This window comes from Bufo gargarizans, chromosome 6 (genome assembly GCF_014858855.1).
Source record: "Bufo gargarizans isolate SCDJY-AF-19 chromosome 6, ASM1485885v1, whole genome shotgun sequence".
Classification (NCBI taxonomy): Eukaryota; Metazoa; Chordata; class Amphibia; order Anura; family Bufonidae; genus Bufo; species Bufo gargarizans.
In genome coordinates this window covers 21802130-21819858 of record NC_058085.1, presented here as the reverse complement: position 1 = coordinate 21819858, position 17729 = coordinate 21802130, and the positions used below count along the sequence as shown (strand labels likewise).

The window sequence follows — 17729 nt, the reverse complement described above, 5'->3', positions numbered from 1 at the left end:
TATTTATTGGCCATGCCACCCTGGGTACGCCTGATCTCGTCCGATCTCAGAAGCAAAGCAGGGTTGGGCTCGGCCAGTACTTGGATGGGAGACCACCTGGGAAGAGCGGGTGCTGTAGACCTTTATATATATATCAATTTTTCAATTTTTTAAATCTTTTTAAGGTCGTATCATGCCACTTCCTATTTATGTTTAATAACATTGTTTATTTTTCAGGAATCTAGTTATTGTATCTGTAGGGCAACATTATATGTATGTGATCTTCACAATATATGCTTTTCTTTTTCCTCCCCTCCTCTATTTTTGTGAATGTTCTAAATGTTCTTTTTCTGTTGAATCACAGTAGATTTCCAGTGAGAGCGCCCTCTGGTTTATAAAAACGACTCTGATAAGTTTCTACCTGACTATGCGATGTGCGGTTATAGAAATGCAAGTCAGACGGCTCTCTCACCATTCAAGTGTCCCTGTAACTAGGTAACGGCTCTCACATGATCGGATCTTACTCACGTGATGTGAGCCATGTGATACCAGGTTGAGTGACGTGAGCTAGCTTCTTTAGAGAGGACGGCCCCCTCACCACTTTTGTTACCTTGTGACCGAGCAACGGCTCTCACGTGACTGGGATCCGGTCATGTGACACAGGTCCTAGAGTCTTGATAGAACTTTACAATCGCCTTATTTGATTAGAAACCTGTGATGCGTTTGCTATTGCACACCTCATAGGGTCGGCCCCCATATGGGCGTATTGTTTTGAGGTCACTTACAAAACGGACTATTTTCAGTGTGCTTTTCTAGCTTTATATAATACAAATGTGTTTCTAATGTGCACATCGGCGGCTCATTATGAGAGCTTGCAGATATGCACATTATATTTGCCACTGATCATTTAGGCAACACCCAAATCTCCTCCCTTCTGACCCTGTGACCCTTTAAGGGCGGTATGTTTGTAAGTATAAATATGTGTAGCCTTGTGCTGTTACTTTGTGCAGCTCTGTGTACCTGATGAAGGGGAGTGATTCCCCGAAACGCGTTGTATCGCTGCAATAAAAAGATTTCTTCTTGATCCTGGTGACTGGCTGACGGTAATTCGCGCCGTGGGACGTGTTTTTGTTCCAAATCTCAGTCCTGTCACTGTCAAGTAAACAAACTGCATGGCCCACACCATAACATAGAAACATAGAATGTGTTGGCAGATATGAACCATTTGGCCCATCTAGTCTGCCCAATATACTGAATACTATGGATAGCCCCTGGCCCTATCTTATATGAAGGATAGCCTTATGCCTATCCCATGCATGCTTAAACACTGTATTTGCAGCTACCACTTCTGCAGGAAGGCTATTCCATGCATCCACTACTCTCTCAGTAAAGTAATACTTCCTGATATTACTTTTAAACCTTTGCCCCTCTAATTTAAAACTATGTCCTCTTGTAGCAGTTTTTCTTCTTTTAAATATTCTCTCCTCTTTTACCTTGTTGATTCCCTTTATGTATTTAAAAGTTTCTATCATCTCCCCTCTGTCTCGTCTTTCTTCCAAGCTATACATGTTAAAGGGATTCTGTCATCAGAAATTACTCCTATAACCTAAACATATGGCGATGTCCCTAGTAATTCAGTGAATCCTAAAGTGACTTTATCAAATGATCCTGTGGCTCTATCATCATAAAAAAGACGTTTATATCACCTGTCAATCACTTCAAAATGTGTCCAAGGGGACGTCTCATGCTGAAAGGTGCCCAGCTGCAGCCATCTCGTTTATGTGCCCAGGCCGCCTCCTCAAGTGAAATCGCCGCCCTCCCTTTTATTATATCCGCCTACTTCAGTTTGTGGCCGCCTCTGTAACCTCCGCTCACTTCAGCCAGATCCCGCGCGTGCGCACTAGGTATAACCTGATGTGCCCGTGCAGACTACTGGCATCGGCCTCGTTTAGCGAAGTGCGCATGTGCCGTCCGGCGCACTTCGCTCGAACCTCCACAGACCGCCCTATTACAGCCCATCCCAGCCATCCAACCTCCTACAGCCGGCTTCAAAGCTATTCGGAGGTTTGGATCGCACATGCTGGATTTTTGATTGGCTCCCTTTAGATTCTATTCAATAATATAAGGTATATAGGAAAAAATATATAGAACATTGTTGAATAATTATACTTTATAAATATATATATATATATATATATATATATATATACACACACAGTACAGACCAAAAGTTTGGACACACCTTATCATTCAAAGAGTTTTCTTTATTTTCATGACTATGAAAATTGTAGATTCACACTGAAGGCATCAAAACTATGAATTAACACATGTGGAATTATATACATAACAAAAAAGTGTGAAACAACTGAAAATATGTCATATTCTAGGTTCTTCAAAGTAGCCACCTTTTGCTTTGATTACTGCTTTGCACACTCTTGGCATTCTCTTGATGAGTTTCAAGAGGTAGTCACCAGAAATGGTCTTCCAACAGTCTTGAAGGAGTTCCCAGAGATGCTTAGCACTTGTTGGCCCTTTTGCCTTCATTCTGCGGTCCAGCTCACCCCAAACCATCTCGATTGGGTTCAGGTCCGGTGACTGTGGAGGCCAGGTCATCTGGCGCAGCACCCCATCACTCTCCTTCATGGTCAAATAGCCCTTACACAGCCTGGAGGTGTGTTTGGGGTCATTGTTCTGTTGAAAAATAAATGATGGTCCAACTAAATGCAAACCGGATGGAATAGCATGCTGCTGCAAGATGCTGTGGTAGCCATGCTGGTTCAGTATGCCTTCAATTTTGAATAAATACCCAACAGTGTCACCAGCAAAGCACCCCCACACCATCACACCTCCTCCTCCATGCTTCACGGTGGGACCCAGGCATGTAGAGTCCATCCGCACAAAGACACGTGGTTGGAACCAAAGATCTCAAATTTGGACTCATCAGACCAAAGCACAGATTTCCACTGGTCTAATGTCCATTCCTTGTGTTCTTTAGCCCAAACAAGTCTCTTCTGCTTGTTGCCTGTCCTTAGCAGTGGTTTCCTAGCAGATATTCTACCATGAAGGCCTGATTCACACAGTCTCCTCTTAACAGTTGTTCTAGAGATGTGTCTGCTGCTAGAACTCTGTGTGGCATTGGCCTTGTCTCTAATCTGAGCTTCTGTTAACCTGAGATTTCTGAGGCTGGTGACTCGGATGAACTTATCCTCCGCAGCAGAGGTGACTCTTGGTCTTCCTTTCCTGGGGCGGTCCGCATGTAAGCCAGGTTCTTTGTAGCGCTTGATGGTTTTTGTGACTGCACTTGGGGACACTTTCAAAGTTTTCCCAATTTTTCGGGCTGACTGACCTTCATTTCTTAAAGTAATGATGGCCACTCGTTTTTCTTTACTTAGCTGCTTTTTTCTTGCCATAATACAAATTCTAACAGTCTATTCAGTAGGACTATCAGCTGTGTATCCACCTGACTTCTCCACAACGCAACTGATGGTCCCAACCCCATTTATAAGGCAAGAAATCCCACTTATTAAACCTGACAGGGCACACCTGTGACGTGAAAACCATTTCAGGTGACTACCTCTTGAAGCTCATCAAGAGAATGCCAAGAGTGTGCAAAGCAGTAATCAAAGCAAAAGGTGGCTACTTTGAAGAACCTAGAATATGACATATTTTCAGTTGTTTCACACTTTTTGTTATGTATATAATTCCACATGTGTTAATTCATAGTTTTGATGCCTTCAGTGTGAATCTACAATTTTCATAGTCATGAAAATAAAGAAAACTCTTTGAGTGAGAAGGTGTGTCCAAACTTTTGGTCTGTACTGTATATATATATATATATATATATATCTAGTTAGGATGGCAATACTATCAAAATTACAAAGATAGTTATATAAATATAATGGACACAATGGGGAGGCTATTCACAATAAGGAATAGTGGAGGTTGAAAAGATATTGGCACATATATATGCCAACAATATATATATAATCAACTATAAATATGTATAAACACAGCACCAAGGGGACAATTTGTATTATATATTCTATCAATTTATATTATTATATTCAGTTCACCAGGGGCATAGTAATTATAAGGAAGCCTATATGTGATGCTGTGGCTTTTAAGGGTTCCCCCTTAAAAAAGCGGCGGCCCATCCTTAGGCCCCTTAGTGACCACCGTAAAAAGGCGTATGGGCGGTCACTAAGGGGTTAATAACCCCATTTATAGCATGTCAAGGCGTGTAGTTGAATTTATTTATGCACATGTAGGAAATACAGATTTTTAAGAATTTTTAGGAAAATAATGTAAGCCAGATATTGTATTGGTATCCTGTTCTCGGCAACTTCCTGGTAATTAGTGCCTATACTTGTCGTCTCAAAGCCAGTGTGAGCGAGTACTGTCTATCTGGACAATGTACCATTAGCATCAAAGGTACTGTAGTTGTCAATTATCTAAAGAATGGCTGACTGTTGAAGGAAGTGTTGGAGTTAAATATATATGCATATATGCTCTTACATATACTGCCCCAGGGTGGTGTATATACATGTATATAGATGTGCCCCAAGTATCTATATAGATGTGTATACTTAGATATTGCTGGCCAGAGAATGGTGCCCCCCCCCCCAGCTGAGGAGAGGCCGGCAATTGGACAATTATGTCCAGTTTCGGCTGCTTCAAAGGACAGATTATCAATAAAGATCCGCTGCCCTTTGTAAGTAAATGCTTGGGTACGAGCTGCAGGTTACGTTTTTTGTAACTGGAAGTAGGGTTCCTACCCCGTTTAGTATGCAAAATAAACTCCAGTACATCAAAAGAGGTTCTTGCTTGGTGCTTTTTATTCAATATGCGGCTAGAGTGTGACGTTTCGGCTTTTCACTGCCTTTTTTAAACTAAAGCGCAAACCGAAAATTGTGTACAATAGTGACAAAGGTAAGCGTATACATCAACAATACGGTCTCCTATATTGCAGTTCCATTAGTTACACAGATTGATATGTCATAACGGTTGACACATCTACCAGTAGAGTGATCTGCGGAAACACTTAACATTGCATTCGCATAGCATATTCTCTCTTGGTATCGTGCCATAGATGCAGTCAATAAGTTGTATATAATATATACTCCATAAGTTCCATGAGAGCAGAGCTCCAAGTCAAAACAGTTGGTTGCCCGAGTTCTGGATCCAGAGGATGACAGGAGCAGATGTGTGCAACAGCACTGAAGGAAGACGCCATGCCACGCTTGTTTAGTCGGTGTCTATTTAAGGGAGTTCGCGCTTGTATCCCTAGCTGCTGCACATGCGCCAGGTCCCTGTGCGTTCCACGCCTTGTTTTGCTAGGTAGATGTCTGCATTAGCGCTTATGCAGATGTCTACCCAGCGAAACGAGGGTGGCATGGCGTCTTCCTTCAGTGCTGTTGCACACATCTGCTCCTGCCATCCTCTTCTCTCCACCACAGAGCGGCACCAGGTATTGTCACATTCCACCCATTATAGAGCACATGTCCCAGGATGTATGTAGGTTATTTGTATCACTATTTCCCTAATCAATAATGTACAGAACCTTTTCAGATAGCTTTCCTGAACTCTGGATCCAGAACTCGGGCAACCAACTGTTTTGACTTGGAGCTCTGCTCTCATGGAACTTATGGAGTATATATTATATACAACTTATTGACTGCATCTATGGCACGATATCAAGAGAGAATATGCTATGCGTATTGTTGATGTATACACTTACCTTTGTCACTATTGTACACAATTTTCGGTTTGTGCTTTAGTTTGAAAAAGGCCGTGAAAAGCCGAAACGTCACACTCTAGCCGTATATAGAGTAAAAAGCACCAAGCAAGAACCTCTTTTGATGTACTGGAGTTTATTTTGCATAGATCCTCTGCCCTTTGCCGGAGATGGTATGCCTAACGGGGACATGAGAACAAAGAGTTCCCATGCCCCTGTGTGCCGCTCACCTCCGGCGTTGTAATAACAGCGCCAGAGATGTGCGATATCTCCACAGGCGGGAGGATCAAATGATCCCCCCCCCCCCCCGCCTGGGAGCACGGGCTGGTGCGGTGATGTCATATCACCGCGCCAGCCCACGTGGACTTGGCTGCAGGCGTGTGTGCGCATGCCTGCAGGGTGGGAAAACGCGAGCGAGCGCCGCGGTGTTTAAATACCCCAGCGGCACTGCGCTCGGGAGGTCGGGATACCTAACTCCCCCTCCATAGAAGAGAGCGCAGGCAGCCAGCAGAAAGGAGAGCCCAGGCAGCGATGTGCTGCGCTCTGAAGACCAGCCCCCCCACAGAGAGTAGAGAGAGAGCGCAGGCAGCCTTCCGAGAAGGAACCCACACACATCCCTGCACATACCTGACTGGAGGAAGAGACTGGCAGCGCTCAGAAGAGAGGTGGAGGGGGCTGAGTCCAGAGAAGTTGAACCCAGAGCAGCCCAGAGGAGGAGAGCAGAAGGACGGAGCAGACAGAGGGACTGAGAAGTTGATCAGCTGGCTAAGTATCGCTTTCCCTGCCTCTTCCTTAACCCCTGCTGCCCTGTACCCCAGAAGTAACTCCTGCTGTACCTTGCTCTTCTGCCCCAGCTCACAGTCCCCTGTACCCCTGCAGCCCCAGCCTCCCACATTAACCCCTGCTGCTGCCCAATAACCCCTTCCTGCCATCCACCTACCGCCAACCCCTGCCTGCTGCTGAATTCTGGCAGCATCAACCCCTCAGAGCCTGTGTGTAGCCCCAGCATTAACCCCAGACACCCCTGTAGGGTATTAACCCCTCCATTGCCTGCCATCCAGGAACCCTAGAATTGTTAACCCTTTCCTTGGTTACCCCTGACTGGTCAACCCTTGACACTAACCTGTCCACGGCTATATCCCTGGCCTGCATGTATTGACCCCTGCAGTGACACAATTGTGTTTTTAACCCCTTGTTATCCCCTTAGGGATAGTGAGTAGTCGGGCGGGTGGGTTGACGATATTTGTGTGTATGTAAGTGTATAATTGTAATTGTAGTTAGATTCTGGGGAGGACTTGGGACTGTGTTAGAGTAGTTAGGACCGTATTTGTGTGTTTGTTTACTTATAGTGCTGTGTGGTGCTATAAATATATATATGTCTATTCCATTGATATAGATATATATAATTATAAGCAAATATTAGACTGTAACGTGTAGTGTGTTAATAAATACCTTTTATTTAAGCACAATGTGTAGTCTTTCGTAGTAGTAAGGTGCCACAGCAATAGCCACAGGTAGTTCAGTGTAGAGTAAGGTAAGCAGTAGTGTTTATTTAATTGGTATAAAAAAAGGCGGAGGCATCACTAGACGATTCACGCCTATTTATGAATATTAATTATTGAGATTTGCATACATATCAATAATAAATATCCCCTTTAACACTGACAATTGTCCAGTAGGTGGTACATGGCTGTGGGGCAGGAAAATGCTGGAAAATCCCAACATTCCAGCTGCTTCTATCAGTCTTCAAGAGTTACCTGGAAATTGCTAGAAAACCATAAGGGAGAACCAAAAAGATGTGTCCAAGCCATATTCTAGACCGGTGTTTCCCAACCAGTGTGCCTCTAGCTGCTGCAAAACTACGACTCCCAGCATGCCCGCACAGCCTAAGGCTGTCCAGGCATGCTGGGAGTTGTAGTTTTGCAACAACTGGAGGCACACTGGTTGGGAAACACTGTTCTAGACAATGCTAGGACTGGCTGTTAGGAAGGAAAGAAGGAAGGAAGAAGAGAAGAGGCAGAAGAAAGAAGGAGAAGAGAAAAGAAAAGAAAAGAGCTACAGAAAAGGAAACCTGGAGGGGCCAGAGCAAAGACAGGGTCCGGAGAGACATGAGAAGACATAAGACCTCTGTATAGTAACTACACTGTACTGGAGAGGGATAGGAATTTGTGGTTTAGTTACCAAATGTTAAAACATACAGGGGCAGTAGTATTAATAATAAAACTTAACTTTTACTATAAACCCATTAAAAAAGGGAGCAACAAAGATACATGTCCCTCTTAGTACAGGCCCAAAAACAAACAGACGCCTATTATTCTTAACCCCTGCAACATATATGAATATAGAGCTACAATAAGGTAAAGTAGCACCAACAAATACATATATCTCTTACCAGTAAGTACAACTAGATGTACACGTGACTCATGGTAGTATGAGGCAATCAGTCGGGTTTTTCTGAGATCTTACTCCTGTCAGGTTCTCTCTAACCCCCCGGTATAAAGAGATGGGGTACTGGAGAGGCTCCCCAGTCCCGGTGGCACAGGTTGCCCTAATCTTGGAGTCAGTGTGTATGATGTTGTAGAGGTACAGTTCAAAAACAAAGGGCAGTAAAGCCCAAGCACTAGAAATTGTAAAGGGTGCATAGAAAACTATAAAGACATGCTCAAATGTCTAGTGTTTCTTCTATCGGGGAAATTGGTTGGTCCCAGACGAAAGCACTCAGATGGAGTGTATGGTCACACTTCCGTGTAGGACGGCACCCTAAGATGAGGGTGTCCATCTAAAGGTAGGAACTCCTGCAGACATCTAGTGTTCCTACTCCATATGGCGTCTCCCAATGGTCTTGGGATTAACTTTATTATTAGTAGTAATTATTAGTAATTGTTATTGTGTACAAGTCTCTCCGTATGTGAGATTTATTTTTGTTCCTTTATACTTTCATTTACACTCATCAATAATAATAATTGTAATATCATTATTCCCACATTGCACAATATATCTATTTTTTTTATTTGTATAAGCAGAATCTTAGAGACCTCTCTGCGTTACTTAGTGGTCACTACTCACCCGGGCAGTTATCTGTAGGAATGTCCTCTGTACTCTGCTCATTGCCCCTCACATATGTCTCTGTAGGATTAATATTGTTCAGATCTTCACCCGGATTCACAAGCTGTGAAAGAAATATTGTAGAAGTCATCAGACGGTTGGAGAAGTCGTGTGGAAGGTTTTATATGACCTGAAAAGATCAGTAATTAGAATGATGACCAAAAATGACCGGACAGCAGGAGTTATCTGACCCAAATATCTGCAGGTCTCCTGTATAAATCCAATCTGATTGCTTTGTTATTCCAACCAGTTTGCAATGCAGGGAGAGTAGTCCTTATATTCCATCCCTAACATTACACTGTGTATATAACATTACATTGTTTGTGCACCTGTTGCCCTTGATGGCCGCCCCAGGGCTGTGAAGCCGGTAAGCCAAAGTTCTTCCAGTCCGTGGATTATTTACCTCCTAGGAATGGTATAATCATCTGCTCTGCTGGAGCCAATGACTGGATTCAGGGGTAACAAGTCCACAAGAAACACATCACCACTAAAGGCAGTCATTGGCTGCAGTAAAGCAAGTGACCATGCCTGTGCCGGCGAGGGAGCAAACAACATTTACTGGAAGATGGACACACAGGAGCCGGCACACATAACCAGAGCTAAGGGTAGCAGGTACGTATGACTCTTTCCATAGTAGAGGCTGCGGACACATGTGAAAAGTTACTTATTCCTAAACAAACCCTTTAATGCTGTCTTCCTGTTCTGTCTAGAAGTTTTGGGATAACTGCAGGCATGAAGATACTGTACCTAGTATAAGGACAGGGGAGAACACAGGAGAGGTGAGAACTGATTATCTATCACCACTAGAACACCCTGCTTATCACTGTTTATAGTATAAGGACAGGAGAAGTGAGAACTGATTACGATTATATTATATGATTATTATTACTATTATTAGTCCCTTCCAAAGGCCACTGTACTTTTTTTTTAACAAACGCTGCACGACTACAGATTTATCGCATGTATCATTCAGGGAGCAGGTGTTATTTCTCCCAAACACAAAGCAGCCACAATGTTCCTGCAATTGTCTCTGACCACTTTGCCCAGTTGGAGTTAGGTGAGGAGACAGCCAGCGCGGTTGTTTGCTGCTTGATGCACTTTAGAAAGTATTTGGCTATGTGGCTACTATCACCCAGGGAGATCAGCTCGAAAACGGCATGGCAAAGCTTCACATGATAGGAAGAAGGGGGAGTGGGAGCGATGTTCTGCCCTGCTTCTGTTTGGGACAGGAGGATATCCATGGAGGAGGCCGATAAGTGTCTGGTGTCAGAACAAACATGGAGGTGTCAATAGGACCTGGCCTTCTTGCTACAGTGCTGCCTCGCTGTAAAAAACATTGATCTAATAGGCTGTAAAAGGCATGAACTGTTCCAGTCCGTAACCGTTGCTCCAGGTGTCCATTGTGTGCACCTTGCTGCACGGCTAGAATTGCAAGGAGTGGCCTACATTCACCACCACTTGAGAGTACAAAGCAGGGATGGCTTTAAAAAAACAAAAATGCCAGCTAGATAACTTCTAGTGAGGATGAGAACATGTCATTAGCCCCCTAAAGGCAACAGAATCCACAAAGTGGTACCACAGAGACTGCACCACCAGCAACTTGTGCAAGCAGAGTTGTTTCTTGGCCACACATTCCATTATTGATGGCTGATGGTGGGACAGAACAGTAGAAGGCATAGTCTGAGCCGGAGGAGCAGTAACTGATGATGACTTGGACAAAGTACTGCACCTGGATGCCGCCTGGCTGCCACAAAGGAGACCGGGAGAAGGAGGAATCTCTTGTTGTAGTGGCTAGCAGACACCTCCGTCACTCCCATGGCTTATTGTAATCTGGCAGATCTTGCACAGGGCATTGCTTTTTTTTTTCCAGCACCGTGGAGAAGAACTGCCAGACAGGAGATACTTGCACACTCCACACAGAGCTAGCTGCAGCCGAGCTTATTTTAGGTCTGGCACGTTTTCAGCCTGCGACCACAGTATCATCAGCATCACCAGTTCCCAAGCTGACAATACTAGAAGCAGATCTGGCCCTGGTAGGTTTTGGGAGGTTCTAACTGTATGTTGACTTCACTCTGTATTGCTGTCACTGCCACTATCATCTTCCTCTGATGTTACCTTCTTCTCAGCACCCTGATCTAGCTCCCAGATCCTGTCCAACACATATGCATTGTAATAGTCCTCAACCTCCCCACCATGAAAACGGATATGTCATCATGGGCTTCCTAGCCCCCTCCAGATTACCTGCTTTATACTTGCCTTGAGTTCCACTGCTTCTACCACTGCCCCTACCACCACCAGTGCAGCTACAGGTGCCACTGCTCCTACCACCACCAGTGCAGCTTCAGGTGCCACAACTCCTACCACCACAAACACAACTATGCATGGGGTGCCCCTCCTCCCCCGAATCTCCTCCTCATGGTATTCTAAACGCTGAGCCATCCAGTCCACAATTACATCCCTTTTTCCTCAATAATATTAGGAGCCAGGGAGAACTGTGGCCAACTACTACTACTCCTGACAGGTACTGATACTGCTAGTACTACATACATTCTGACTCTGGGAGGACGAGACATTTTATTATGAGGCCTATAAATGAAAAGTCAGGGGTTTGGTACAGACAGATTATTTAACAGGACAAGCAAAATGGCAAGTGTGTTTTTTGTATTTTAAAGACAGTAGCACAATTAAATGTCTCTATACTTGTACAAACACACTCCACACTGGTATTGACAATTTACTTTAGGAAGAATGCAGTGAAATGTCTAAGAACTATGCGTTTAATATCAGTGGTAAAAAAACTGTGTACTAAAATGTCTTTAAAACACACAGTCTGATGTACTAATATGTCCACTAACACAATATAACAATATAGCGTTTGTTGAAAAATGTCTTTGAACTATGTGTTTAATAATATGGATATAACATTAGTGCTGTTGCTGTAACAGGTTTGTGCTATAATGCAACGTGTTTAACCCTTTGAGGACCTTGTGATTTTCTGTTTTTCTGCTTTCATTTTTCACCCCCTGCCTTACTGTGGCCATTGCTTTTTTATATTTTCTCATTAATATAGCCATAAGAGGGCTTGTTTTTTGTAGGAAAAGTTGCGCTTTTCAATTCCACCATTTAAAATTGCACACAATGTAGTGGGGAGCTGAATTTTTTTTCCCAAAATGGGTTGGGGAAAAAAAAAAAAAACGCCTGGCTGCACTGTAGAATCCAATAGATAAACCCACACAGTCTACCGACTGAGCCACCACACCTTCTTATCAAAGAGACTAACTAAACCTGGTTTACCGACTCTCAGGCTGTCTGAATGATGACAAGTGAGGTGGGACAACCACTTTAAGCACAGTTTGAGCATCCCCTCACTCCCTTAATACTTTCCCTAGAGGAATTCCCTCTCTTTAGTGTTCCTATCACACTGTGCTAGTGACTTGTGTCTATAATCGTTCTTTGTCAGACTCCGCCCCCTCCCCACGTCCTCCCAGTGTCATGTTATCCACAGTCCTTTACCTTCTTCATGGTTTTCCCTGCTAATACTGACATTAAACGCACTGGGCACTGTTTTCAAGTGATTCATCTAAAACTAATCGCATAAGCTATGTTTTTGTATGGCAGACCAATTACATATTCATTTCAGGGACTCATTGTCTAAAGTTTAGTCAACGAGTCCCTGAAATTAATACCTTCAGAGTAAAGATGAGCAAATTGATTCTAAACTAATTGGATTCAGTAAGAATTCTGCCATACAAAAACAAAGATCCCTCCCACCAGCCACTCTTTTTGCTTTCTGTATGTCCCTAAACATAGCATGCTGCTGAAGATCTCATCTCTACATTATCCATTACACTAGAAGAGCAAAGGTTTAGACTCTGGATAATGTAGTGATGATATTATCAGCAGCAGGCTATGTTTAGGGACATACAGAAGACAAGGAGGAGTAGCTGGTGGGGAGGGAGCTCTCCAGAGGGATCTGATAAATGATGCTGTAATCTTGTAGATCACAGGATGTCGGCCACACAGGAGAGAGACAGCAAGCCTCAGACTGGAGGTCAGACTAGAGATCACATGACCAGGTGTCCATAATCAAAGGTTCAAAATGGATGGATGCATCTGAGCAGCTAGAAAATTGTTGGCGAGTTAGAATTATATGCGCTGATGAAAATAATCCTATATAGATTTTTTTCAATAATCAACTTCCAATATTATCAGGGGCAGAGCTGTAAGGCAGGGGTGGGGAACCTCTGGCTCACAGGACCATTTCATGTGGCCCCCGGTCCCCTGCCAGAACATATTGTGGAAATGCTAATGACCAGATCACAGTACAGCGTGGCGGGAAGAAGACCAGGAGGGTAAGTGAATCTGCCAAGTGGCAGCGCCGTCCGGAGCTGGAGAGGCAAGTTTATTTATTTATTTATTTTAAATGTCTGATCTGAGGCTGGGAGTCTGATAGGAGGGTGATTTGAGGCTGATGGAGGTGGGGGGCAGGCAGAAAAAGGCAGGGACAGTGGAAGCTGTGTGAACCCCTCTCTGGACCCCTCTGGGTTTAGCTTGGCTGCCAATAATGCCAAAGAAAGCACTAAATATATAAAATTCCCAACTTAAAAATTAGACTGCTCTATGTTGTCAAAATGGCGCCTGTACTAATTGTAATATATAGCGCAGGCACCATTTTGTGCTGCAAAAATATAGCGCTCTAGATATTTTTTATTGAAGCACAAATTTCTATAACTTACCCCCAAGTCAGTTATATTTTTACCAAATATAGGCATCAAAATTTTAAGTTGAGAATTATGTATGGCCCCCGATTGATGTTACAAATATCCAAATGGCCCTCGGCAGCAAAAAGGTTCCCACCCCTGCTGTAAGGGGTGCAGTCGCTACTGGGCCTAGGAGCCTGAGGGGAGATAAAGATGCATTCAGAGGCGGCTCTTCCATTATGCCACTTAGGCCGCTGACTAAGGCCTCGCACTTCCGGCAGGGGCAGACTGAGCGGTTGGGTTGTGGTCCGAGGGAAGGGGGCCCGCAGCGGCGGCAGGTCACAGGGAGATGAACGCTTCCAATGTGGAAGCGTTCATCTGCTTAATCATCTGTATTGCCGTCCTTAGGACAAAGGCGTCTCCCTTTGCTGTTCCTATGATAGGCTGCCGGCACAAGCCCCGCAGCCTATCAGAGGCCAGTTCATGTGGCGCGATGAAGTCATCGCGCCGCCTGAGCCGTACAGTGCGGGACACATTCCGGAAGAGGCCTGCATCGCAGCGGAGGTAAGTAAAAGTGCTTTTATTTTTTTTGGGACTGTTACTGGCACATGGGGGGGGGGGGGGGGGGGGCGGCGGGAAGCACTTAAAACTGGCACATGGGGGTGAGAAGGAGAGAGGCACTTGTTACTGGCACATGGGGGGAGGAAGGAGACAGGCATTTGATACTGGCACATGGGGGGGAAGAAGGAGAGAGACACTTGATACTGGCACATGGGGGGAAGAAGGAGAGCGGCACTTGATACTGGCACATGGGGGGGAAGTAGAGAGGCACTTGATACTGGCACATGGGGGGAAGGAGAGAGGCACTTGATACTGGCACATGGGGGGAAGAAGGAGAGAGGCACTTGATACTGGCACATGGGGCGGAAGAAGGAGACAGGCACTTGATACTGGCACATGGGGGGGAGAAGACAGGCACTTGATACTGGCAGGGGGATCAGGGGCGTAACGATCGCGGTGTGATCGTAGGGTGGAGGTGGGATATGGACGTGGCCTCAGTCCGTGTCTGGCTGCTGCCCACAGACAGACAGTGGTGCCCGACCAGTGAATATAAGCCCAAGGTGTGTGCGTGTCTCACTGCTGCCGCCCTACCCAGTGCCCACTCCAGTATACCCTGTACTGTCATGTCACTCACTGTGCATGTTAACCCTGTACTGTTAGTCACAGTACAGGGTTAATATGCAGTGATGTCACATACAGTACAGCCAGCCCAGGGTTAATATGCAATGGGACATCACAGTACAGGGTTAATATGCACTGTGACATCTCAGTATAGCCAGGGTTCATGTAAAGTGTTTATATGCACTGTGAATATAAGCCCTGTACTGTGCTGACAACAAGCCCCCTCCATGTATCTCTTTGGGAGAGTCGGAGAAACACGAACGCTGTATCTCTGTCTCTCCCACAGAGATGAATAGAGGGGGCATGCCGCCCTGAAGCCTAGCAGAGCCAGTGTTCTGGGCGCTGGGCAGCAGATCAGGGCGCACCCCCCCACGCCCCACGATTAGACATCTTCTCTCCTATCCTGTGGATAAAGAATATCTTGTGTTCGTGCGGGGCTCATGTTTGAGTTTCGCCTCTGGATGCATTTATCTCCTGATGTTCATGTTCAAGCTGATAATCCGAGCACAACTTTGGTTCACCATTTGTATTATTGCATGGTCCCGGCCGAGGACTTCTCAGAAAACTGTTGTGCCACTCTTGTGCAACCACAACAGATCTGCAGCAGTTAACAGAGAAGGCCATCTTAACAGTCTATACAGGCAGAAAACAGTGAGAAGATCCAGACAACATGTAACGTCTATGGTCAGCTGTAATCCTGCTAGGGTTGTTTCGATACCAAAATTTTGATTCGGTTTTGATACCATAAAAAAGTATTGCGATACTCGATACCATGCAAAAAAAAAGCCCAATTTTTTGGAACGTCCGGCCCATAATCAAACAGTCCCATCCTATTTTTGGGGGGGACAAGGTGACTAAAAAAACGAATTGCAAATCGCAAGTTTTTTTTTTTTTTCCTGTTACGGCATTCACCACCAATTTTTTTTTTAATCAGATCATTTTTATTAAAGGTTTTACATACAGCCAATTATTCAGATTAACCGTACATTATATGACAATAGGATATCAATACATTTAAAACAATCATATTTTATCCAAATCAGCACTTCAATAACACTGCATCAAATAGACCTTTATTAAATCTCCCAGACCCCCCCACCTCCCCCTCTCCGTGTGGTCATCTGTGGTCATCTCCCTCGATATGGACAAAAATGCTCCAATTCTCTTACATCTTAACTTCCAAATCCACTTAGGACCATTCCATTCCAAATATGCATCAATCTCTGAGACTTCCTCCCAGGTCCAGCCAGCCACACCTGCCATTGCTTCTTAAATTTCTGTACAGTGCCTCTTTTAATATAGATGCCACTATCCATGGATAACATATGATCAACCATATTTATCCACTCTAATTTAGTCGGAGAGATCGGCTGTATCCAGTGTTTTGCAATGGATTTACGTGTAGTGTACAATAATTTAGCAACTGCTAATTTATAATCATTGGTGGTTGTTAGGTCCTCTACATACCCAAGATACCCCACCAGTGGAGTCTTTGGTAAAATAACTCCATAGCTGTTTTCTATTTGTCTATACACTCCACACCAGAAACGCTCCAGTTCTGTGCAGGACCAAAACATATGAGCCAAGTCTGCATCCGGGGCAGCACACCTAGGACAGTTAGAGTCCGCACGTAGACCCATCTTAACCACTTCCCATCTGGGGCATTTGCCCCCTTCCTGACCAGGCCTAATTTTGCAAAACTGACATATCTCACTTTATGTGGTAATAGCTTTGGAACGCCTTTATTTATCCAAGTCATTCAGAGATTGTTTTCTCGTGACACATTGTACTTCATGACAGTCATAAATTTGAGTCAAAATATTTCACCTTTATTTATGAAAAAATCCCAAATTTACCCAAAAATTTAAAAAATTCGCAATTTTCAAAATTTTAATTTCTCTACTTTTAAAACAGAAAGTCATACCTCATAAAATATTTATTACTTAACATTCCCCATATGTCTACTTTATGTTGGCATCATTTTGGAAATGTCATTTTATTTTTTTTAGGACGTTAGAAGGCTTAGAAGTTTAGAAGCAATTCTTCAAATTTTTAAGAAAATTGCCAAAACCCACTTTTTAAGGACCCGTTCAGGTCTGAAGTCACTTTGTGGGGCTTACATAGTGTATACCCCCATAAATGACCCCATTGTAGAAACTACACCCCTCAAGGTATTCAAAACCGATTTTACAAACTTTGTTAACCCTTTAGGCGTTCCACAAGAATTAAAGGAAAATGGAAATCAAATTTTAAAATGTCACTTTTTTGGCAGATTTTCCATTTTAATCAAATTTTTTCTTTAACACATCGATGGTTAACAGCCAAACAAAACTCAATATTTATTACCCAGATTCTGCGGTTTACAGAAACACCCCACATGTGGTCATAAACTGCTGTATTGGCACACGGCAGGGCGCAGAAGAAAAGGAACTCCACATGGTTTTTAGATGCCATGTCCCATTTGAAGCCCCCTAATGCACCCTTACAGTAGAAACTCCCAAGAAGTGACCCCATTTTGGAAACTAGGGGATAAGGTGCCAGTTTTATTAGTACTATTTTTGGGTACATATGATTTTTTGATCATTCATTATAACACTTTATGGGGCAAGGTGACCAAAAAATTGGTTGTTTTAGCACAGTTTCTATTTATTTATTTTTACAGCGTTCACCTGAGGGGTTCAGTCAAGTGACATTTGTATAGAGCAGATTGTTACGGACGTGGCGATACCTAATATGTATACTTTCTCTCATTTATTAAAGTTTTACGCAATAATAGCATTTTTGAAACAAAAAAATTATGTTTTAATGTGTCCATGTTCTGAGAGCTATAGTTTTTTTTTTTGAGAGATTTTCTTATGTAGGGGCAAATTTTTTGCGGGATGAGGTGACGGTTTTATTGGTACCATTTTGTGGGACATACCAGTTTTTTATCACTTGGTGTTGCACCTTTTGTGATGTAAGGTGACAAAAATTGCTTGTTTTGACACCGTTTTTTTTTTACGGTGTTCACCTAAGGGGTTAGGTCATGT

At 43.8% G+C, this 17729-nt stretch overlaps 1 protein-coding gene and 1 pseudogene across 1 annotated transcript in view; one reads left to right on the top strand and one right to left on the bottom strand.

The window, feature by feature from the left end:
- LOC122940391 overlaps positions 1-9055 on the bottom strand; it is a 1778572-nt gene extending 1769517 nt beyond the window's left edge. The window contains exon 1 of the mRNA XM_044297042.1: positions 8780-9055. Coding sequence (XP_044152977.1) covers positions 8780-8909 — 130 coding nt within the window. The 5' untranslated portion in view covers positions 8910-9055. The remainder of the gene's footprint in view (positions 1-8779) is intronic.
- Positions 3-121, top strand: LOC122942973 (annotated as a pseudogene).
- Positions 9056-17729: the final 8674 nt, after the last annotated feature.